Raw genomic sequence first — 25322 nt, forward strand, 5'->3', positions numbered from 1 at the left:
CGTCAAAGAAAATGTTTCAGAGCTGAAAAAGGTATTGCGCGACACATTGACGCTACCAGCGTTGTCTGGACTCCAATCAGATTGCGAAATTAGTACCAATTGTATCGTTGTCGATTAAATAATTGGTTCACGCTCGGGAACTTTGGAGAGCACGAAAGAAACAACTCTAGTTTCTTGAGTGCTCTCCAAACTTCCCAAGTGCATCCATAACTCGATATACGCACAGCGAAAAGCACGAACTAATTCTTTTATAGACCACGCTAAACCACATTTCGATTTGTTTTTTACCACAATATCAACGTCAAAGAAAATGTTTCAGAGCTGAAAAAGGTATTGCGCGACACATTGACGCTACCAGCGTTGTCTGGACTCCAATCAGATTGCGAAATTAGTACCAATTGTGGTAAAAATTTCTTTTATAGTTCCCTTATAACAGATAATTATGTGGGAAACTAAAACGTGCACGTACAGCTGTACACTACAGTGAAAACAAAAGACGAATTAGAAATAACAAATGGATCGCCGTGTTCTTTCAAGCGTTAATGTTGTGGTTCATTTGAAAACATCGTAGCATGCGGACATTTAGGCACTTCTGTCTGCTTTGTGGGTTCGAAAATCCATTAGCTTTCTTTGTTCATAGAGAGCAGCACTTGATAACTATAGAGGTATGTGAGCACTATACCCGGTGGTATTTCAGCCACTGTGTTTTGGTCTGAAGTAAGTTATGCTTCATCCTCCCACCTGTAATTTGCTGATGTTATTTAGACAAAAACATTTTCTTTCCCCCAGTAACATATGCATAACAGAATTCATAGTGTTCTAGAAACAACAGAAACAATTTAATTCCCCGTGAACTAAGGTAATTTGTTATAGACTTGTAATAATGTTTACGGTATGAAATAGGGGTACATTGGAACCCCGTTTACGCGGTCACTAACGGGCCATGAAAATTTGACTGTATTAAAAGGGGTGGCCGCATTAACAGGGTAAGATCAAAATTCATGTTTGATCTAAATTGAGTAACATCACCATATACCACAGGTTGGGATTTTAGAATGTGGCCGTTGACCGTATGGGTGGCCTCATTTACGGGGTTTTCTTATAAGAAGATGTATGGACGTTTCGCTGGGACAAAAAAAGTGAGCGTAGTAACGAGACGACCATGAGGCAGGGTTCCACTATATTTAATTTAAGCAAGTCTAAGTTGCTATTTTTTGCTTGAAAGAGGGAAGGAAAAAAAGTACGCAAGATACATTTCTTTAACCAGTCGCCAACCGCCCACTAATTTCCCCGCTGTTGAACATTGGAGGGCGGGTATGATGGCAGGTTAAGTCGAATCTGAAATAAAATATCAAAAATCACATATTTTGGTCTTAAAAACAGGATGAGGGTTGACGAAAACAGGCCACAGACCCCTAACAAGCATTTCGGGGAGTAACTTCCCTCGGGGATACCTATTAGGAGGCGTTGAGAAAGTTATGTCGCCAGGTATCTAGTAATCCTATTACGCTCGATGTACACCACCCGAAGGTACGGTGTAAATCGGGGGACCCGGGGCGACTCCTATATAACTAGTCCAGGGATGCTCGACAGAAAATTTGAATTAAACCTTCATATAGATACCACTTAAACAAGAAATGCAGCACTTTTTCATTATTATTTCTTCGACTGCACCGTAAGAGATACTGCGAGTCCCAAAGTTTAAAAAAAAATCATTTACAGACAACGTTCTACGTAAACTTTTGTTATAAAGCTCAATAACTTGTATAGAATTTAGTATTTTGGCTTGAGATCATCAACTGTTTATCATTGTGTAGCTAGCACGTTAGTCTTGTGATTCTAGGGCCCGACTGCCCACAAGTTAGTCTTATAACTTCAAGTTGTTTATCTTAGTTTATCGAGAGTATTTAGCTCCGAACAATACCCTATCGATGGAGTGTTTGGGTTCGTGTACTATGCTTCGTCTGGATCTCCCACGTAAGATATGATCCTATTCAGGTTTCTAGTTCACTGAACTGTAGCTTCTATTGTTTGTCTCAAGAAATTTCTATTTCGATTTTAGAAGTCGCGTAAAAGTGTTTGGGTTAGTATTCTAAAAGGATGTTTTATCCTCCAAGGTCAGTTTGGCTGTGTGGCCCAGTACTTAAGAACGTGCCCATTTTTTTTTTTGATCGCAAAAATTTCAAAACTTCGTCTCACGCGGTTGAACAACAGAAAGGTAATTCTAGGAGCAACTGAGATGATTAAGAAGACGTCACTCAATCCACGTGATGTCATTCACTCACTCGATTATTCCCTCGTACGTATACGTGATGTCACGGCATAGGCGCGATTCTAAATGCGAGGGCTCTTATCACTGGAAAAAATAACGTTTCGCAACCGTGTGTTGTGTTGCTAGGAAGTGATGACAGCAGGTTAAGAGGTTAGGGAAACCTCAGCTGAAGGAAGTCATTGTTTTCTCAGACTTCTTGAGTACTTTGTAACAAAACAAAGAACGATTAACGCTGTTTTTCGTGCTGAGTAACATAACTGACGCGCCAGGGTGAAACACAATTTTCATAGCAGAGCCCTAGGAACTCCGTGTGAAGTGCTTGCATTTTCCTTTTTCCTTTTCCTTTGCGACTTTGACGTCTAACATTTAATTAAAGAGCTTGTGAAACTTAACTGACTGATTAACGTAATTTGGGTCATTGTTTCTCTCTTTGGGCGTAATCAGTTTAAGGAGACATTGGCTTTCGTCACTCTAGCCTGCGTAGCAAGCTTCTCCGCATTCTGGTCGCGAGTAAATTGGAGCAAGAGCAGAAACTCGACGAAGCAGGCAATTTACGCGCGGTCAGAATGCGGAAAAGTTCTTCGTACTGGCACGCTTGCTAATCAGGCTCTCGTCACTCAAAAAGTATTAAATCGGGTTTAAATTACTTGGGTTTGATAATTGTGCAATGCGCTTTCAATATTCAAAACTGACAGTGTTTTAGCTTCATCCCAAACTAGATCGCTTATGCTAATGATGATGAATAGAATATTGTTCACAAAAAATTATATAATATATATATTATATAATATTAAGAAATTAGACAATTACTGTAGGTGACTCGACATAAAATCGTTAGAGGTGTCCGGAAGCATTCGTCACTTCCTTACTCCCCTTAGCAGATCAAAGCGCGATTCAGGGTCACACTGTCGGTGTTGTAACTAAAAATATACCTGTATACTTTTAGTTATATGGGGCGAGGGCATTAGCTATACACGTAACAAATAAGAACAATGTCCTTTTTGAATAATATATACTGGACGAAGGCCTGTTGAAACAAAATTGAAAAATATTTCACAGACCATTACGCAAGCGTGACGAGTGGGTTGCTGATATCTGAACTCAGTAGTCTCGGTAGAAAACATCTGTACAAAATTAGCGTGACCGATGGCACGAGGGACTAAATACCACTTTCTAGTAGTCATCTTTCTCAATTTCATCTCCAGAACGAAGACATCGAGTGAATTACAGAAAAGATACATCAGTGATACTGAAGCGATTTGTAATGACAACACCAAAGCCGCGTTCTATTTTGGACCTCAGTCAAAACAGAAATGGATCGTGTTCTTTGAAAGCGGTGGTTTCTGCTCGTCACTGGAAGACTGCAACGAACGTTATCGTAATCAGAATTCAACAGCGTTTATGACATCGAATGGCTTGCCTGATAGAGTTACTGGTAAAGATCTGTTGTCTGCATCGAAAGAAGAAAACCCAACATTCTCTGACTACACGCATGTCCTTGTACCGTACTGTAGCAGTGACTTATGGCTTGGATTAAGAACAAACCCTAAAAAACCTTTCCATTTTGTCGACGATTCGTCAGTAGATAACTTCAGTTTTAGAGGACAGACAATTTTTCGTTCTGTTTTCCTGGACCTGCTGCAGCACTACAACTTGAGCGAAGCTAAAGAAATAATTCTTGCTGGAAGCAGTGCCGGTGGAATCGGAGTTTTGAATCATGCACAGTGGGTCTTGAATCATGTTATAAAATCACGTGGTTTAAACGCTGAGCTCTTTACAATCGTTGATTCAGGATGGTTCATCGACTTTCAGGGTAGTTTAAGAGCCCAAGTGAACCCTGAATTTTTATCGTTCGCGAATATTTCATTGCTTGCGTGTGCGGATTTTTCGCATGGTCACACTTGTTGTCCTTCAGCTTCATGCATGATATCCCGCGGGTATTATCCCTCGAGTATCCCGTTACTGCTTGTTTCTAGCATGTTCGATTCTTTCATGCTTAGAAACGTTTTCAAGAGACTAGAAAACGAAGGAAAGACAGCGGAAGACAACTTTGGAGATTTTTTGTCTGTTGTAAACCTGTACGGTGGTGAAGTGAATGGATCTATTACCTCAACGGAAAACCAAGCCTCAAATGTGAGTTTTTTCGTCCCCGCCTGTTTTCAACACGTTTATCTTGTTACGTCAAGCTTGTGGGAAGAGGATGGTGTTTTACCACCTTCCTTTGAAATTTCAGTAGGATCTGCGACATTCAGGTAAGTCAATAACCGCTAATGTATAGGTTACAAAATGACCTCTCCATGCGACTACGTGACCCTGTTCCGATGGCCAGCTGTCCGCCCAAGTTTTCAATGAACGAATAGAGCTTTTCCACTCAGCCACTTAAACTTACCGGAACAAAAGGAATCGTTTACAAAAGAAAAGAGTTCAACTCCCAGAGGATCAATCTGGATCAACATGGCCGCCATTTCATTGTTTTGGGGCACCAATATGGCGACCATGAGGTCATGTAAAAACACTGTGTAGAGACTACCGAGTGAGCCAGGCAGAGCCGAGTCACGGAAAACCAAATGGAGTTGTCTAATTTATTTAGTGCACGCAAGGGAAGAACGGTTTTTCGTTTCAATGGCAAGGTGCTTGCGATCGTGATCTATCAGCAAAAAGACAACTTGTTAGACTGACATTAAATGAATGAGTTGCCAGTAATCGGATACCCGTGTCTGCGCGAAGAACTCTGGGATCGTCAGGGGGCAAACATTGCTAGTCGCTAGAAGGAAATGTATGGCGAAAAGTTGTTTTGAGGTACAAGAAAACGATTTTTGAGAGAGATCAATGCTTTTTCGCCGTCGTTTTTATCGCGAATGGATTTGGTCAATGTTGATATGTGGAATATGTAAGTTTTTGTTTGAATAACCGTGAAATATGCGACAAAATCTACCGATAAACTCCGTTGCTTGCGTGAGGTTTATTGTGAAATTTACATCGCGTAATGGTCTGAAAATATTACAAAATTAATTAGGTATAAATCGAGAGGAAACAACCCAGTAAGGCCTTTTAAGTTGTGTACAGGCTACTTGGGTTATTTGAAAGCTCAGTCATACAAATAATACTGGAAATAAGCCCGGTGGCGATCATTGTACTGTCTGGGGTTGATTTCATGACAAATGAGTCCGCGAGACTCGTACTGTGTGGCTACTGTGTTGCTCAAAGCCTTTGTTTTGCTTTTACAAGCACGTATTTCAGTGATTTTCCTTTTCTATAACAGATCAAGGGTGGCTCCTCTAATATATCTCTGAGTATTTGTATTAAAAAGTGCCATTTGCGCGTGATTATGCTTTCCAAAGTTTGGTATTGACGGTTGAGTGAAATTGCCCGACACAAAGGGTAGTAATTCCTTCTACAATTTTCGATTTCTGTTGTAGAGCTTCTTTTCTGTCTTTATATTTAACTTCTCGGAGGGTCTTTTCTACCATTTGCTCCGGGTAGCCTCTCGAGATCAGGCGTGTATTGAAATTTTCAATATTCTCTTCAATGTATTTCACAATAAACCTCACGCAAGCAAAAGGGAGTTTATCGGTAAATTTTATCACTTATTTCACGGTTATTCAAACAAAAACTTACATTTTCCATGTATCAACATTGCCAAAATCCATTCGCGATAAAACAACAGCGAAAAAGCGTTGATCTCTCCCCAAAACCATGTTTTTTGGGGCGTCGAAACAACATTTCGCCATACATTTCCTTCTAGCGACTTGCAATGTTTGCCCCCTGACGATCCCAGAGTTCTTTGCGCAAACACGGGTATCCGATTACTGGCAACTCATTCATTATGATGTTAGTGCTTGTTGATCGATGACAGATGATAATGGCGTGCTTAATGCCCCTAACTTGAAGGAGGTCAATTCGTCTTGCATTCGACTAGTAACTGAAGAGGGTCGTACAGGGGTATTCTCGTGATGCGTGATTAGCTGATTTTATTTTCCGTGAAACGTTAATTTAGGAAATTATTCTTCGTGATCTATGACTTGAAGGTTTTGCGTGACCCGTGAAGAACTTGAACTACTAACGAATATTCGTGAATTCACCACTCTGTTCTACGTGATTTTGAGACGCGGGTCCTCCCGAAGATTTATTAAGACTGAAAACATCCGAATATGAGCTCTGTATGATCGTAACGTCTCGTAAGGCATCAGCAACTATTAACTACCTATCGAGAGAGATTTAGGTTTGCGACTTGCAATATTGAGCCTTTACTTAGCCTTTCACGATTTTGCTTTCTTCAAACACTCTTTCTAGCTTAAGAGCAGGTTGTTTAAAAAGAGTACCTTACTCACTTATTTTCGCGATTTGCGAAAATGAAATTTTCATATCAGTGATCGTGATTCGCTATTTTTCCCATTCGTGAACCGTGCCCTGTACGACTCTCGCTGAACAATATCGAAAGTTGTATAGGTTTTTAACAGATAATCTTATAAGTTTAATATAAAAAAGAGTTACACTACGAACCCGAGTCTTATGAACGATATTCTCATTGACTGAACTGTGCGTCAGTTCATAGAAAATTCCAGCTGTTGCTTACAGATATAATCCCTCTTGGGGAAAAAAAAAAAGATGGCGGCCGTATATTCTACCACAATACCATGCAAACCTCACGCGACCCATACAGTACAAGGCCTACAGAGAAAGCCATATTTTTGCAATATTTGTACCTGTGCTAACGATGTTGTATATGCTAGGTTTCAAGGTTTTAGAGGTCTCTTTTACGTTTTTATGAGCGTTATTAAAGTCTTCGTACGTTAAGAATTATGGGTTAGTGCTGAGTGTACCAGTCGCCATCTTTTTTCCAACGGGGAATTGTTTACAGCCAGTGACAAAAGCTCTGTCTCCAACAGGAATAAAGTGAAGAGTGGGACCTGGGAATCAACACAAATCGTAACGGGAGTTAATAGTACCAGCATCCGGGATTTTATGGCCACGTGGAAAAAATCATCCAGCTCTGCTGTGAGACTGACAGACAGTTGTATTTCAGCCCAGTGCAACCCTACTTGTCCCCGTCAAGTATTGTTTACAGATCCTGCGGTGATCTGGGGCGAGACTGTTCAAACTATCATAATTGTATTGTCATTGGTTGTTACTGTCACGTGCGTTGGGTTAAAGTCCATATTCATGCTATATCAGTATTACTTGGCCAGGAAACAAAAACAGTATTTGAATGACCCTGATACTTCCTTTACAGAAAGTGAGGTAAAAAAAATTGTTTGTCTGTTAATATTCACTGATGGATTATTTGTATATCATTCATTTATCTATATATTTCTTGTACTTTTTTTACATACCCCTGTCACGCGTGACTACCCCAATCGTCACACAACTGCAGCTACAGCTGTAGACTTCACTTACTACTTCTAAGTGACAAACCCGTCCCCTCTAGGATAACAGCTCCCCCCCCCCCCACCACGTGTTACTTCGTGCGTATGTTGCTGAGGCTCAACAAGTCTTTGCAGCAATACTATATGTATATAACCTTTTGTGAACCTTCACAGTACACAAGAAATCAATATCATTGTTGTTTTCTTTTTTTCACTCCAGCTGCCACCGTGCCCCCCAAATGATATGATCAGTATTGCCTGCTCGTCACTAAGCTACTCAGTTGATGCTAGCAAGAAGAAGACGAAAGAAGATAAAGGTGCAGTGTCAGTGCATTATTTAATAGTAGTCTAAAGGGATTCTTGAGGTCCTTGAGAATTGTCTACTGGTCTGATTAAGCTACTACGAAGAAAAGGAGGGCGAGACTGAAACTGTGTACATGATACTAAATCCAAACATTATAAAATGCAGTTCGAAAGGTCTTATGAATTGCGTGCTCATCATTAAGCTACTGAGAAAGTAAAGCGCAACTAAAGGTTGTCTACATTCTATAACTTGGTAAGAATAAATGTAGGAGAGGGAAAAACTGCCTCGATTATTACAGGCAGACAGACAGACAGACAGACAGACCAACCAACCAACAGACAGACAAACCGACGGACTGACAGACTACAGTTCGCCAGACCGATAGACAGACCGACACAAACAGACGGGCAGACAGAATCGTTTCCAGCGTACCAGTCAGCCAATTAGTCGCTCAATCAGTCGCCCTGGTAGGCAGGTGGGCAGGTAGGCAGGTAGGCAGGAAGGCAAGTGGGCAGGTTGGCAGACAGTCAGTACTAGTCAGTCAGTCAGTCAGACAGACAGACAGACAGTCAGTCAGACAGTCAGAGAGTAGGCAGGCAGGCAGTCACTTACTCAGTTAGTGTCAGTTAGTCAGTCCTTCTTTGTTTCTTTGTTTCTCCCTTCCTTCCTTCCTTCCTTTCTTCACTCGTGCACAAACATTTTAAGAAAATTGCCATCTAATTGTACACAGGAGACCCGGCTTTTAAGGGTAAAGTGACTGGCACAACAGATCGAGAAGTAGTCGCTCCCAGCCGTGGCCACAGGACTAATCCATCGGTTATGGAGGATGTTATTGCTGAAGAGAGTGACAGCTCTGACCCGGGAACATCGGACCAAGAGAAGCGCAGACTATCCAAATCTGCTACGTGGGATGACTCGGTCTTTCATCCCTCCCCCGAAAAGACTCCCGTACCATCACGGAAATACGGAAAGGTGCATTTTGTTGATATCAACGAAGACAGAGAGGCAGGAAAGGCAAAATATTCCAACCAGCCAAAAGAATCCCTGCGTACTGATCATCATATAAAACATAAAAAACCAAAGAGCAAGCAAATTCTAAAGAACGTGTCAGTGTATTTCAATACTAGTGAACTGGTGGCCATCATGGGACCCTCAGGTTGTGGAAAGACAACACTACTTGATTTATTAACAGGCAGGCGAAAACAAGGATACCGCAAGGTGTGTGTCACTGATAATATACCATACCCCTGTGGAAGGATTCCCATGTGGAAAGGTCGGTGATGCCCTTCGACAAATTTGAATTAAACCCCTAAAGGGTCTTAAACGAAACCAATCTGAGCCTGGCTTGAGTTTTATTTCACCCTAAAAGATACTACTGTAACACACATGCCAGTGATTTCCTTACAATTTCTTCGAGCGCAACCCTAAAGATACCTTGACGCCTATAGGTTGTGGCGTTTCGTTCCAAACACCCTAATTGAGACAAAAAATCGTGATTTTCTTCCAACTATTCACATTGGATTCACCCTGGGAGATTATCATACAATTAGATCTTAGCTTAGAGCTAAATACTTATTGAAACTTAAATAAAGTTTATGTATGTATTTATGAATGTATAACATCAGTAAAAGTTGAGGATAGCTATGACATTTTGTGATTGTAAAAGTGTGAGCTTATACGTTTTTGTTTTTGGCCACGGTGCCACTGTGAAATATTTGCACAGCTTAATAAAAAAAAAAGAAAGAAAGAAAGGTACCATGATTATCCGAACAGCTTGCCCACTTGTTTATCATAAGGAAAAAAGCTCTTAAAAAACCCTCATGTTGATTCTGTTACCACAACAAGGCGAGTATTCTTACTATAGTCTGGATAAAAATACAAACGTTTCAGAGGGTAATGATCTGTTAGTTTACCATACCCAAATTTGCAGTTAGCCAATCAGAAATCGTGTCTACTGTCCTGATATCCTGCGATATCAAGTCGCTGACCTGATATGGTTACCGTGGCGATATCTGGTCAATTGACCATATTTGGGCACGGTATACACTCGACTCGTTTGGTCTCGCCATGGGTATTTTGGCTGGACTACGTCACGCCAAAATACGAACCATGGCTTGACGAAACTCGCCTGATAAGTCACCGAAGGGTACAGTTGCTTATCAGTTTCAAAATTTACCTTTTATACAATCACAGGGTCAAGTCTACATCAATGGAATTGCCATGACTGATGCCATTGTACAAGACTGGTACGCGCATAAGATTGGTTATGTGTTACAGCTCGCTGTGCCTTACTATGAAGAACTTACTGTTCGACAGAACCTCTTCTTTGCTGCGCACATGAGACTGCCGAAATCAATGAGTCACATAAGGAAGTTTGAACGAGTTGAACAAATACTGGCTGAGGTATTCAAACTCTTTAATTACGCGGAGTTTAAAGTACGGTCGAACCTCTCCACGTTGTAGAGAGGCGGCCACTAGGGTTGGTATGGGTATAATATGACACCTGTTTTTTTCAGGGATGCAACATTCTTATCTTTGAAAAATACACAATGTAGCACATAAATACGTAACACAATCAAAAGATATCAGTAATATAGAAACATACAGAAACAGAGACCAGCGACGAGTAGTATAGATCAAGTTTCGTAACCTGTTATAATAAAAAAAATTGTCAGTCGTTGATTAACTGGTCGTTATCGAGAGGTTATTTTGGCCGTTGGGACGCGCTTTAGTGGCCGTTGTGGCGAGGTGGCCGTTGTAGCGAGGTTAAAATAAGAGTGAATGTATGGACCGTCCGCCGTGACCAAAAAGCGACCATTGTAGAGAGGTGGCAGTTAGTGAAGAGATAAAGAAATTTAGTAAAATTAATATTCATTATTGCGCGAAAACTACGTAAACGTCTATACGTTTCGAGGCTGCTGCCTCTTCATCAGTGGATAAAAAGCAAAGTTGGTGAAGAGGTCGACTGTATTGAGAATAAAAAGATGTCCGTTATGATGTATGACAAAATTAACAGAAGTGTAGTATAAACATATCGGCCTATTCTGAGGGGCAATTAGTACTTCAATTCATAGCTGGGAATGAAGCGGTTTAGTGTTGTGCTGTAGGTATCTAGCAAAAGGTAGCTTTCTTTGCCATAAAAGTTTTATTACGTCCCTTTCTCTTCCTGTGCTTAGTCCAGTTCAGTAAGAAGTCATCGCCCTACCTGCTAAAAAAATCTTGAAAAGAAATTTGCTCTTGGGGAGGTCAGTAGAGCTTTTAAAGGAGCTCAGTCGCGGCATTTTGAGTTATTTTGGCCGCGTGTAAAATTACCTTTGAACTGAAGGAAACCTGAAAATAGTAGTTTACTAAGATAGAAGAACACCAAAGAGATAATAATAAACCATACAGGAACAAGGATGGATGAGGATGGAGAAGATTAACGCGGATTCGGCAAAGAACGAACTTGAAAAATTTAGGGTAAACTTGTCAAGATGCGTAAACCGTGGCGTAGCTCCTTTAATGTAATCCACCCTAATACAATTGAATGACGTTTTGTCGCCTGCTTTCAATCATCAGTGTGTTTGCTTTGTAAGGAATTGTTTCTGTTATCTCTGGTCTCTTTGCAACCTCAATGTTGACCATCACTATCTCTTTTGACCTGAGACAGACCGGCCTGACGTCCATAGCAGATGTGGTTGTTGGTGGATCTGTTGGTCAAGGACTCAGTGGAGGACAAAAACGTCGATTATGTGTTGCTTTTCAGATGATCAACTTGCCATCTGTGCTGTTCCTCGATGAACCAACTTCAGGTAACACTTTTTCACGAGAGTTAAGTCACTGATCACATTTGCGGTATTGTTTGTACTGCGCACGCCCGACAGTAGTTTTATGGTGCAACCCAGAATCTTTGTTCCCCTTGACCAGCAGTCGGGAAACTAGCGACCCTGGAAAGTCCTGTTTGGAAGTACGAAAATATCGAACTTCCGTCTGAATTACGCACGCCTAACTGATAAACACGTGACTCAATCGAGACGTTGTTTTACTTCCGCTCATTTCCAATGTTTTTAAAACCAATCAAAACCTAGCCTTTAACGGAACTCTCGAGAGTCACTTGTTTCGTCAAGCTTGCGCAGTAAAGAACGAAGACTCGAAGAACGAGATTGGGACCTCGTGTTGGATCCGAACTCAAGCTTAGTTAAAGATATATGATATACACATAGGACTTGTTGTGGAATTTTAAAAACATTATTTTTTCCTTTACCAAATTTTCTCAGGCTGTTCTTAAAGCATTTTGACGTCACCTGTGATCTCTTTCAATTAGATTGTGAGATCGAGATTTCTATCGTGCGATAGTTGACGAGGACGCAGCCCGAGTCAGCTATCATAGATAGAAATCGAGAGCGAATAATCTAATTGTTTTTAATATAAATCTACTAGTCGTTCAAACTTTGACTAAATCTTCTTCGCATACACTTCGAAAACGCAAACAAGCGGCTCCCAGCGCACGCTGCTACGCTGCTCACTATCTACAACAGAATAGATAGTAAGTAGTGTAGCCAATCAGAGAACGGCATTCGTGATAGAACACTAGTAGATTACTAATGCTGCACAGACACACGGCAGCATGAAATCCACTTGTTAAGTATCATACGACTTGGTATGTTACTAAGCTTCTTAAAATCTTGCTGAAGGTCCACGCCTATTTTAACGCAACAGTTCATTAAATGTTTTCAGGTCTGGACGCGTCGTCTTCACTTGAGCTGTTAAATCATCTGAATCTTGTAGCTGAGTCAGGCAGACTTATTATTCTCACCATTCATCAGCCGAGACTGGAAATCTTTCATCTTTTTCACAAGATTATTCTCTTGTATGAAGGGCAGGTAAATAAACCAGTGAAATACGCATGATTGTACCAACATGCACCAACATGGCGTTTCCGTACAAAGCTCTATAAATCTGGGCGAAACACTTCTTCGAATAACGCGCGAATGAAAAACCGCACAGATGTAACCCTTGTGGAGGGCGTTTATATACTAATCATCTATCATATCTCAGAGTTATGACTTAATTTATTTGATGGTTACAATTTTTATTTTTGATGAAAACCAGCAATAACAGTTAGTACTAGTGTAGCCCAAGAATATGAAATTGCTGCGGTTATTTTGGTCTGTTTTGCGTGTCTGTGAACTTTGTATTGCGTGCGGTTTAAGGGTAGGAACTTGTTTTCTAAGCCTGTACGATTTAAATTCTCAAAATACTTCTAGAGTTTTAGTGCGAATACGTGAAAGCCTGTCAAAGCCGCCGCCGCCGCCGCCGCCGCCGCCGCCGCCATGTGCTTTTTGCTGAATAACTTTTCTCACCTCAGCTGCTGCACACATGAATGGGGTTAAATTTCATTACGATGCAAGATCTAACATATTTACGATTCAAGTTCTCAGAATGCGTGTAGGATTTAAGTGCAAATGTTTGAAAGCCCGTACGATTTAAATTTTCAAAATGGCTTGTAGAATTTTAGTGCGAATACGTTAAAACTTGTCAAAGCCGTACAGCCACCGAAGTGGGAGAATATTATGCAGCAAGAAGCACATGGCAGCCCACTGCACCAGAAGGAAACAACAAAAAGAATCAGAGAAAGCACTTGTAGGCTAGCTTGTTCACGGTTAATTCGAATTTATCAATTTATTTCCTGTCATGACGCACAAAATATTTACGATTTAACTTGTTTGAGGTGCGAGAAGCACATGGCAGCTGCTGCACAAGAATACATAAAATGACAAGACTACCGGAAAACGCACTTTCGGCTTACAGTGTAACTTGATTGAGTTCATCAATCAATTTGCTGTCTTAACATTCACGGCACAAGTTGTCATCATGCACAAAGAAAAGATTTCCACTCACCCAATGGTCCTGCACGTCCTGAATTTCGAAGATCACCGAAAAGAAGGCCAATGACAGTTTGCCCTTTGTGTTTTGTCTATTTCCTCAAAGCGAGGCACCATCAGAGCGCAATGCATTCTGGTTGCTGGGCAATGCATTCTGGTCGCCGCGCGTTGCATTCCTACAAAATCTCGATTTTGCATGGTTCTTTTAATACATTCTGAGAGCTAGCGTCCACGCTACGCCGGAGGAATTTGATAACGCAGCTGTATTTCTACGGTTAGGTCTACCGTCCACACTAATCCGTCACGAAAACGGAGCTTTTCGAAAACGCTCTGCAAACCGGAGGAATTTGAAAACGCCGGCTTTCCATTTTAGTGTGGGCGGAAAATATTTTGAAAAAAGAGCTTTTCGAAAACAATGGCATCACGATAATCGTGTGATTTCCCTGCCCGAGTTTTCCTCAAAAACAAATCCAAAATGACCGGTGATTGTTGCGTTTTTAAATTCATTCGGCGTAGTGTGGACGGAAAACATTTGACGCGTTTTTAAAGTGAAAACTCCGTTTTCAAACTCCTTCGGCGTAGTGTGGACGAAAAACATTTGACGCGTTTTCAAATTCCTTCGGCGTAGTGGACGGAGCATGATTATAACAGTAACATGAATTCAATACTTTGCCACTAATACTCTTTTCACGTCACAACAGGTTGCGTATTATGGCGATCCGGCCGTGGCTCCTTCTATTTTTCTTAAAGCTTATTTCCAGTCAACAACTGAAGAATATAGGCGCAGAGAGGATGCACCAAACATTGACACTACAAATCCTGCTGGTAAGCTATTTGGTTTCTTTCCAGATATTGGCTCAGTAAATGGTTTGGACCCAGGAGTATCAGTAGTTCGTATAGTGTGATCGTCCAGTTGAGGGTAGTTCTGAAAAGAACTGTTGTTGGTGACTGACATTTCAACAACCTGAGCGGAAGTCATCTTCAGAGTCAAGTGAGTAGTGTTTGTCAGTCAATGGTCATTCTCTTGAATCTGAAGAATCATAACAACAATTCGATTCAGAACTTCCCTCACACGGACGATCACACAAGACGAACTATTAATTAAAACATTGGCTATTCAGCATTAGTTGTGGGAAACGTTTATCGTTCAGCCGAAAATTGCCGTCGTGGTGTTAATCATTAAAAGCTTAAAAAAATCATATTTACGCAGACTAATTATTTTTCTTGTAACACTTAATCCCACCCTCTCAGTGAGTTCTTAAGCACACAACACCTGTTCTTTTACGTACTGCAGACACCATCATGGATTTACTTAGCAACAGGCAAGCTCGCCAGGCTATTCTGGATTATTATCAAGCGAGTGGTGAACCACAAGCAGTCCAGGAAGCCATCAAGGTGTCAGCAAGACAGGCCATGCGTCAATTCACTTTGGAGAGAATGAAACGCGAGAAGACAGGGTTCGTAAATACCTCCGTGGGGAGGCTGTCATATGAAAAGTTAGCTGATGCTCGTCGGAAACTTCAAATTAAACCCCCGAAGGAGATCAGTCTGGGCGTAGCTCAAGCTTTATTTGACCTCTAAAAGATACCACTTAAAACGGAATAAGCTCAATTACCAGCCGCTGTTCAAGAAAGGAGCCCGCGCTAGTAAACCAGACTTGGGAGAACGCGGGAAATCGAGCGAAAAAACGGAAAAAATGAGCGCTTTTTTAATTATCATTTCTTCGAGTGCACCCTAAATAGTAGCGTGTCGAAATGAACATCCTAAGTGAGACCAGAATCCTTGATTTATATCCCTAATCGAGACGACGAGCGTCTCCGACTTTTTCATATCGGAGTCCCCAACGGGGTACACACATAAAATAAACGCTAAGCAAGATCTGCTCGATGCCAATAACATGACTGAAATGAGTCTGAAGTAAATATATTCATTTTGTCACGAGCATTGAACTATAAATCTTTATTAATCATAACTTGTCGCATTTAATCTCAATAACCTGCTCTCTTCATTTCAAAATTTATACTTTCCTTACTTCAATCTTTCAGCCTGAGTTTTCTGGGATAAACTGCCGTGTTTTTACGTAATCATTGAAGAAGCTGCGTAACTGTATACGCACTATAGTTCTGAGCATTAAATCGTCTTTTTGTCATATTTCTTCTATATTGCCCGGTGCCTTAAATTTTACAGTTTGCGTCCCATGTGTACTCCACGTGCTCCGAAGTGTATCTTCTGCCCGGGCGGGGGTACTCCCAGAAAATTAGGAGGGGGTGTTCGGCTCCGGTTTTCCCTACCCTATTTATGACCTGACAAAAATTTCGATACCCTATTTAAAACCTGAATCAATACCATGTTTCAGACCTGCCTTATAATTAGTTCCCCAGTTCAGACCAATGTTAAAGGCAATGTTTATATGCTTCTATTAGGTAGGATAGCTTCTTATAAAAAACAAACCCAATTCAAGACTAGAGTGCAAAGATCATACCCTACTTTTGACCAAAACGGCTTTAAAACTATACCCTTTAGGGTCACACATACCTTTATATCCCATATAAGGGAGTACCCCCCCTCCTTAGGATCTTCTGCTAGATTCTAACCAACCAATCAGCTGGTCAGCCACTCAGTCATTTTTCTTTATAAGTTTTATACTTTGAGTAGAAGTGAGTTTTCAGTTGGCTGATGCGTGGTCCTAATCAGTGCGTAGTGCGTGTATTTATTATGTTCAGTTCCTAAAATGACGGAACTTCATTTTTGTTTTTTTAGTGCGAATGATGCGGGGCCATTCAACAGACTCTTTGTGCTGGAAGGAAGAACTTCCAAGCGACAAACACTTGGACAGATCACTTACTTTCCTCTGATATTCTTTACATTTGGATTATTAGTGGGTAATAAAATTTAGAATAATAATTAATATGTATTTCTTTTAAGTTAAAACATTATCAATTCGTCGTGGCCCACTGAAATATATTTTACGTATGAATGCGAGTATTTAAAACTTCTCTCAAAATTGCACGAGCCTTAAGACGATTTTCAAATATCACGAGTAGTGTAAATGCTTAATTGCTGGAGCCTTCATACGATTACTCGTTTATTTATAGATGTCTGAAAACATTGCGAACGTGCGCGCGCGTTAATTTACACTGCAGCACAAATTAGGAGTTAACGATAAATTGGCCTGTTCTCAGCCAATCACAATGAAGTAATTTTCTCAGTCATGTGATAATAAAGATAACTTAGATCGTGTATAACAAACAGAGCTTGTAGAACCGACGTGAAACCAGCATCCCTTTTGTATGTGTGATTTGATAAGCGATGATGAGTGAAATAGCTCGAAGTTCGATCCGGCGTGAACTGTCCTTTTACACACTGGTTGTATGCTATACCACTTCCCTAAACTTTTTGCCTTATAAATTATTTTACAGGAACTGTTTACTGGCAAGCAGAGGGGAAAGGTGGACTTTTGCTGATGTCAGCATATTGTATTAATACTGTTTCCAGTCCTCTGTTTCTGAGCGCAATTTTAATGGCGCACCTAAACAAAGCTCTGAATGTGAGTAGCTGGCGAAGTTTGAAATCTTAATTTTGCGTTATGCATGGTTTAGTTAAAGAGTAAATGAGTAAGAATGAGAAGGTATTTTAATCAAGCCACTCGATGAAACAAATATAACGCAAATCGACATAGCATGTTTAAAAATCCTAACTGGCAGGATGTAGACCGGTCGAATATTTACAAGCGTGGAGGCAAAGTTGAACTAGGGGCTTCCGAAAACAACATCAGCTAGTGGTCACTTATATATTCAGTAATGGCCGTTTTCACACTAGAGATGGATAATCCGTCTACGACGGGTTATCCGTCCATTACGGATAATTTGTCTTAGTGTGAAAACGGAACGGTGCTCATTTTAGACGGATAATCCGTCTATTTTTATCCGTCCGATTATCCGTCTATATAGACGGATGATCGGACGGATATAAATAGACGGATTATCCGTCTCTAGTGTGAAAACGGCCATTGAGAGCATGTAAGGGAACTGTCTGCCTTGGAGTACAGTACCAAAACGCACGTTCGAAACATGAGGGTAAAGAAAAACTGAATGGAGAGAAAAGCCTTCGTTTCGCCCCTCCCCTGCCCGTTCCTCCTCGTTCCTCCCCGTCCCTCTCTTACCACGCCTACTACACAGTCTTTGATAGAGCGCTTGGGAAAATCCATGGAGCTTCGTCAAAGTTTAAAAGTCAATGTTTTCTCAGCCACCTTCATGCTTCCTAATTTTGTTGCCGTTTAATCTTGTAAGTTGTCTTTGTTCTCGCAGATACTCAACCTTGAGCGTGCAGATAGGTGTGGCCGGCCACTTGAGAATGTGATTCAAACTTTCGTCCGCACTGCTTCATTGTGCGTGATTCCTGTTATAGTGTGTTCTGTCATGACATACTTCATGGTAAGTCCCACAAATCCTATAAAGATAAAAGTCATAAAACATACTACGGTACGAGCAAGTGCGTGCTCCAGCTTTACATGTGTGCGTGATTCCTATTGTTCAAGAATTGGTTCGTGCTTAGTGTGCGTATATCAAGTTATCTTATGGATGCAAGCGTTAAGTTTGGAAAGCACGAGAGAGGCTTCCTGAGTGTCCAAACTTCCCAAGGTTTTTCCCAAGGGCAGTTAAACAAGCAGACAAAATCTATTAACTACATCTATTAGAAAGGTCGATCTCACAAAAGCCGTATCTTCTGCTCGGAGATGGCTGAGTTTTACATTACAGTATATAACGTAAGCAAAGACAGTGATGTAACAAAAAACAAGTGCAAGCAAGCTCAATCCCCCGTAGGAAAAAAGATGGCGACTGGTACATTTACCCATAGTTCTCAGCGAACGAAAACCTTAACAACGTTCACAAGAAAAGTTATAAAATCTTCAAACCTAGGCTACACAATGTCCTTAGTTCAGGGACAAATACTGTAAAAATTTGGCTTTTCTTGTGCCTCATAGGCTGTGTTAGGTTCGCAAGGTATTGTGGTAAAATGTACAGCCGCCATCTTTTTTCCTACGGTGGCTTGAGACCATTCTGCACTTTCTCTGCCATTACCAGACCTGTACATTTTCGTAAGTGATTAACAATATGCTAGCTCTGCTTAGTCGTGACATTTTCCACTCTGCATGACATGAAATACCATTGTACAAACAACATTTCAAATAAACTTTGTTGTTGTTGTTGTTGTTGTTGCTGTTGTATTGCTAGCGTTTTGTCGGCATTTTTCTCACTCGAAAGAATGTACGCAGTTCATGTCGAAGTTGGTGGTTGATTAACATTTCCATTTCTTTATTTGTCAGGTGATGACGTCATACGATTTGTGGAAATTCTTGCTGGTGACAATCATTTCACTTGTTTTAAACCAAACCTGGATTGCAGTCTATATGATGGTGATTTGTGCACATCCGGGGATCGCTCATCGTATTTGTCCGATGGTATCCGCCATTGGAGGCTTTGCGGGAGGATTTATTATTCCGAGGCCTCAAATGCCACCTGGGTGAGTACGAGGGACATGTTGAAAAATCAACTTGTAAGGTTTGTTCTACCCAAGCCAGAGAAACGTCTGCACAGCTCTGCGGCTTTGTTGTCATGGCTTATAATGTCAGTCGGTTTGGGCGAATGTTATGTAAACCAAAAAAAGCTTTTGCACAGTGCGAAAAGTCCTAGGTACGAGTTTAGCGCTACAGTGTTACGCAGGACATGTAGGTAGCGGTTTTCCCTGTAAGGTCGCGTGAGAGATCACAAAAAGAGACAAATTTAAACTATTTATTCTTTTCATTCCTCTATTTGCGCTCTTCCTACTCAGCAAGATTGTGTGCTCCCTGTGGTGAAGCTTTAGTTTTCATACGGCTTGCTATAATTCTGAATCTCATTCTATGCAGATACCAGAGGGAACGTATGATCTAGTTGAATAGAATAAGGACAAAAAGAATGAATAGTTTACATTTGTCTCTTGTTGTGATTTCTTTCGGAACTTACAGGGAGACCCCTTCCCATATCCAGCAAAACTTGAAAATATGCTTTCGCGCTAGGCGGAAAATTTCTTTTGCTCTTATCCCGAAATTTACTCTCATGCTACTTAACTAGATTGTGCCCCTCTGCAGATACAAATTAAAGGATTAAAATAGCGTTGCATGCAATCCAGGATGTTCTCGAGGTAGACCATCCGTCAAATTGTCATATTAATCCCTTGCACAGTTTCAAAAGCCGACATGTCTGCTGTGTTTTACTTTTAGGTACAATCTATTATTCTACATCAATCCAGTGTTTTATGGCTTCTCCGCTATCACTAAAGTCTTATTACAAGATGTCCGACTGAAATGTGAAAACGACTCCATATTGAACTGCATCAGTACAGATGGAAATGCTGTTCTGACCAGATTTGGATTCGACACAGTCAACATCTATGAAAATTTGTTGGTAAGTTTATGTAGATCAAAAACTGCGATAATATTTGTCTCAAAACAATATTCGTAAAGGGGTAGCTGAAGAAAGGAAACTTAGTAGTCAATAATATGACCGCCTTAATCCAAAGTTTGATTTCTTCTTCATCACTACTAAAGCCACCATAACTATGGATTGTTACCCCCCCCCCCTCCACCCCAACATCACCATCACCATCACCACCACCGCCGCCATCACCATCACCACCCTCAACCGGCACCATCACTGCTAGCACCACCATCATCGCCATCAACACTACCCTTACCACCCCATCATCACACTCAACACCACCTCACCACTAGCACCACCATCATCGCCATCAACACTACCCTTACCACCCCATCATCACACTCAACACCACCTCACCACTAGCACCACCATCATCGCCATCAACACTACCCTTACCACCCCATCATCACCCTCAACACCACCTCACCACTAGCACCACCATCATCGCCATCAACACTACCCTTACCACCCCATCATCACACTCAACACCACCTCACCACTAGCACCACCATCATCGCCATCAACACTACCCTTACCACCCCATCATCACCCTCAACACCACCTCACCACTAGCACCACCATCATCGCCATCAACACTACCCTTACCACCCCATCATCACCCTCAACACCACCTCACCACTAGCACCACCATCATCACCATCACCACCATCATCACCACCTCCACCGCCTCCACCCTCAACACCACTATCACTACTAGCACCCCGATCATGACCATCAACACTACCGTGACCACCACCATCACCACCATCGCCCTCAACACCACACACCACAATCACTACCAGCATCATCATCATCACCATCAACACTACCATCACTACTAGCACCACCACACTACCTCCACCACCATTATCACCATCACCACCCTCAACACCACCATCGCTACTAGCACCACTACCATTACCCGCAACACTACCATCACCACCACCACCCGCATCATCACTACCTCCACCACCTTCATCACCACCTCCACAACCACTACCCGCCATCAACCCCACCATCACCATCACCATCACCATCGTCCTAACACCCATCATCACCACCTCTATCATCACCCTCAACACCACCACCACCACTACCACCATCACCACCCTCAACACCACCACCACCACTACCACCATCACCGTCAACACTTCCATCACTTCTATCACACCTTTAGACAATCTCCAGGTGCCTCCATTACCACCATCACTAGCAACTAGTAAGTTAAGAAAGAGAACTACAAGGAAGAACAATGTGTGATACAAACCGTATGACTGACGAGGAAAAAAAATCTCTGAATTTCAGATTATGCTCGGAGTAACCGTGCTATCATTAATTCTTTCTTGGCTGTTTCTGGAGATGAAGTATATTAATGTGAACGTCTTCACTAAAAAGTAAGTGGAATTCAGTTTCTCTCGTCTATGCTATACGTGTAATTAATTTAAAAGTTGTAAGATGTTTGCCGCCTAGCGAAACGTAACATTTACGGTTATGCGGGAACAGGGTCTTGTACAATCGAACACATTACAACTGAGCAACGAGATATTAATAGATATCTGTCATCACCCATATATATGAGTTGGTCTGAGCAGGTCCTGAATGGGTGAAATGGGAACTTGGATTTGCCTATTTTTTTTACTGAGAAATGGAAACCGGGTCACTTGGATTGGGAATCAAAAACATGGATTGGGTTGGGAAATTGGATGTAAACCCCGCCCCTTCGCGGGGTGGGGGGGGGGGGTGGTGGTACAAGTTCATTTGAACATTTGAACAGAGTATTACCCACATGGGAATGCACACAGGGTCATAAACCACTGGTAATATAAGCTGTGGTACTGTCGCTGATGTTTAACGGGATAACACCTATGCAGTGAACAAGTGTTCCCAATAACAGTGCTTCATTTTCCTTGGCCCAAAAACCACTCTCAATTCACAGATAACAAAACCTATTTTTTGTCATTTCTATTCTAGGTTATCGACATCTTTGAAAGAGGACGAAGCTTTAGACATTTCAATCGAGCCTCTAGAGAAGCAACCCCCTGCAGTTTGTTCCCGCGAGAAGGCCTCTCGCAGGAAATCAACTTTAGGACTTATCACAGGAGATGAAGGCTTGCACACCATTAAGGGTCCAGAATACGGTAGCGTTTCCACTCCAGAACACAATGGGCATTCCAATTTGTCAAGAAAAGTGTCTCCAAGAAGGCAACGTTGGCAAAGCGTTCGACAACGCACGATTGAAAGAAAGGTTAGCGCAGAAGTCCAAATGAAGCAGGTTTACGCTCTAGCCAAAGAGCTCCAGAAGGACCAAACGAAGAGCAAAGAGTGTCGGCGTGCACGATATTCGTCATTCCCTGTTGCCGTAAAAGACTCGCCGACAACAAAGCGCAATTTATCATGTGGTGATACTGCTTCGGTCGGAAACGGTCTCGAGCTAGCCGGAGCGATACCAAAAGCCAAGCAAGAGGACATCGCTAATGGCTTTCAGGAAACAAGATTTTAGAAGTCATCGAATCATATGTCTTCCAGTGATGACGGGAATTCTCAAACTCCGACGAAAACTTTCAAACCATATAAAGAGAACTTGCCATGAGAACAGGCCCAATCAGAAGAGTCAATATTTTTTTTATTTACCTATTTATTTATTTCATCAACACTTACACTTCATTACATTGAAAGTCACTTGCATTACAAAGATATTTGCTAATATAAAATACTACAGCTACGATAGTGGTATTCTTTACTTTTTGTCCACGGCTGATTTACTTTAAATGTAATCAGAAACCTTGTACCTATTTCTTATATGTAAAAATAGCTTTTTTAATTTACAATACATTGCAGTATGTTTCATGTGCTTTACATTACATTACGCTACAGTGCATTACATAACTACCCTTACATTAATTTTTTCTTTTTCTTTTTCTTTTTTTCCTTTTCTTTTTTTGCTCGCTATGGGTACAAGTAGTACTGAAAAATAATTTCTCTATTTTTTATATTCATATTTGTGTATATTATGTGTAAGATTGTTTTTGTTTGTATTATTTTCACTTGCTTAGTTTCATTAAGTATGATTACATGTTCGATGAGATTTCGTTCATCAGGAAGCCAGAACAAGAGCGTTAATCATTTAACAGGCAATGTAAACTATACCTTTATTTATACACCCAGGTCTACTTCTCTGAATAATTTGTTGTTTTAATTAGGTATATTATTAGTAAGCTAAGTTACTTTGGCCATTGAACACGTCTTAATTTGGTAATATTTGTATAGTTTATTTTTTCATTTCCACATTTCTGTTATGTATTGTAATTCGTAACATGATTTAGACAGTGTACTGGAGAATATGAAAATATTCTTACACCGTAGAGTAGTAGAGTAGCTCTGTGTAAATTTGAAATCGAGGGGAGGAAGAGTTTAAGTAAGTGTAATTTCAAGGTTGCCGTAACAACCATTTCCTGCTGCTTGAAATTCATAATTTAGACATTTCACGCAGTGACAGTGTACTGGAGAATAGGAAAATATTTTTACACCGTCTAAGAGTAAAGTACCAGAATAGCCCTGTGTAAATTTGAAATCGAGTGCATGAAGTGTTTGTTGAAGTTAGTGTAATTTCAAGGTTGCCATAACAGCCATTTTCCTGCTGGCGCGCTAATCAAATATGGCCGAAAAAGAAAGTGAAGAAACTTTTCGGCCCTTTCCAAAAGTTAAAGCTGCAACAATAGTTTTATTGGAGAATTAGTGAAGAGACAAAATCACTTTGCCGAGTTTGACTATAATCGGGTTCCTATGATTACATGTTACGTGTTCAAACTTTTTTTTAGTACAAAAGCTTGGCAGAAATTTTTCTTTACAATTAACGATGACAGAAGCTTCCGCGAAATGCGATCACGAAAAGTCACGGAAACCGGAAGAGGCAGACATACAATGACACGAAAAAATACTTCGTGCTATAAGTCAAGATAAGTACCGACAACAGGAACTCTTTACTGGACGTCTAAGATAAATTCAGCCATTTTAATAATTGTCCTGGCGTTGAACACGTTCACATCTGAGTCCACGACTTCAAAGTTAATTGTCATAACTTTCCAATTAGTTGTCGACAACCAAAATTGAGTCGACAGCTATCACGGCTCTATGCACAGGCGGCCCAAGCTCACAATGCGAGGAGTTTTTTTTTTTTTTTTAATCTTTATGCGAACGTTCAGCGCGCGAAACGTGACACGGTTACCGCCGACATCTACTATTACATAACGACCGAGTTTGGTTACGCGAAACGTGACCTTCGCCTTGCAGTATGTGGTGGTGTTGTGTTACAACGGTTTGAATTTATAAAGGTTTGTATGGGGAAAAACGGTAATCGACATTAAAGCTGAAATTTCGGTATTTTTGCAATAAAAATGACTCACCTCAATGCCTTGTTGTCTTTTCTATTGTCATCTCGCTTCTCAGCTCGATCCGAAGCTATTTAAGCAAGTTGTCGCTTTTTGGTTTTCCTCTACTAAGAAAGAGTACTCTTTACTCTTTACTCGCGTAACCAAACTCGGTCGTTATGTAATAGTAGATGTCGACGGTAACCGTGTCACGTTTCGCGCGCTGAACGTTCGCATAAAGATTAAAAAAAAAAAAAAAAAAACTCCTCGCATTGTGAGCTTGGGCTGCCTGTGCTCTATGAAGCTTTTCCGTAGGCTAAAGTCATCGATAAGTTATGCGAGACGTTGGCGACTTGCGTGCGACTGTTATGGTTTGTCGCTGAAACCATGGCAACAACGTGACAATTATGACGGCTTCGTTGCCAAGCTGGCTCGCAGACAGGAAAAAGCTAGCTATCGACAAAAGCTTTTATAACTCACAATTTGTTTTCCTTTTGAAAAGGAAAGCTATTCAGTTGTCAAGAAGTAATGGACTTCACTCTGCATTGTCGTATTAAATATTTGTCCACGATGGACTCCCTTATCTTTCGAGATCCTCTGAGTCAGTATCGTGTTATAGGTTTCCACAAGAAAATTGTTATAAGCATTTCCAGCTATAGTTTTGAATGCG

The 25322-nt window shown here is 41.0% G+C and overlaps 1 protein-coding gene across 1 annotated transcript; it reads left to right on the forward strand.

The window, feature by feature from the left end:
* The first annotated feature begins 1853 nt into the window (after positions 1-1853).
* LOC145470331 (uncharacterized) lies at positions 1854-25139 on the forward strand. Its single transcript, XM_081454172.1, has 16 exons — positions 1854-4524; positions 7162-7513; positions 7859-7955; positions 8673-9160; positions 10136-10345; positions 11592-11733; positions 12659-12804; positions 14508-14631; positions 15101-15263; positions 16567-16688; positions 17226-17353; positions 18114-18239; positions 19133-19329; positions 20069-20252; positions 21591-21679; positions 22257-25139. Exons 1-16 carry the CDS (start codon positions 3419-3421, stop codon positions 22783-22785), a joined length of 4203 nt encoding a protein of 1400 aa, XP_081310298.1. The 5' UTR covers positions 1854-3418; the 3' UTR covers positions 22786-25139.
* The last annotated feature ends 183 nt before the right edge of the window (positions 25140-25322 follow it).

Source organism: Orbicella franksi, chromosome 15 (genome assembly GCF_964199315.1).
Source record: "Orbicella franksi chromosome 15, jaOrbFran1.1, whole genome shotgun sequence".
Classification (NCBI taxonomy): Eukaryota; Metazoa; Cnidaria; class Anthozoa; order Scleractinia; family Merulinidae; genus Orbicella; species Orbicella franksi.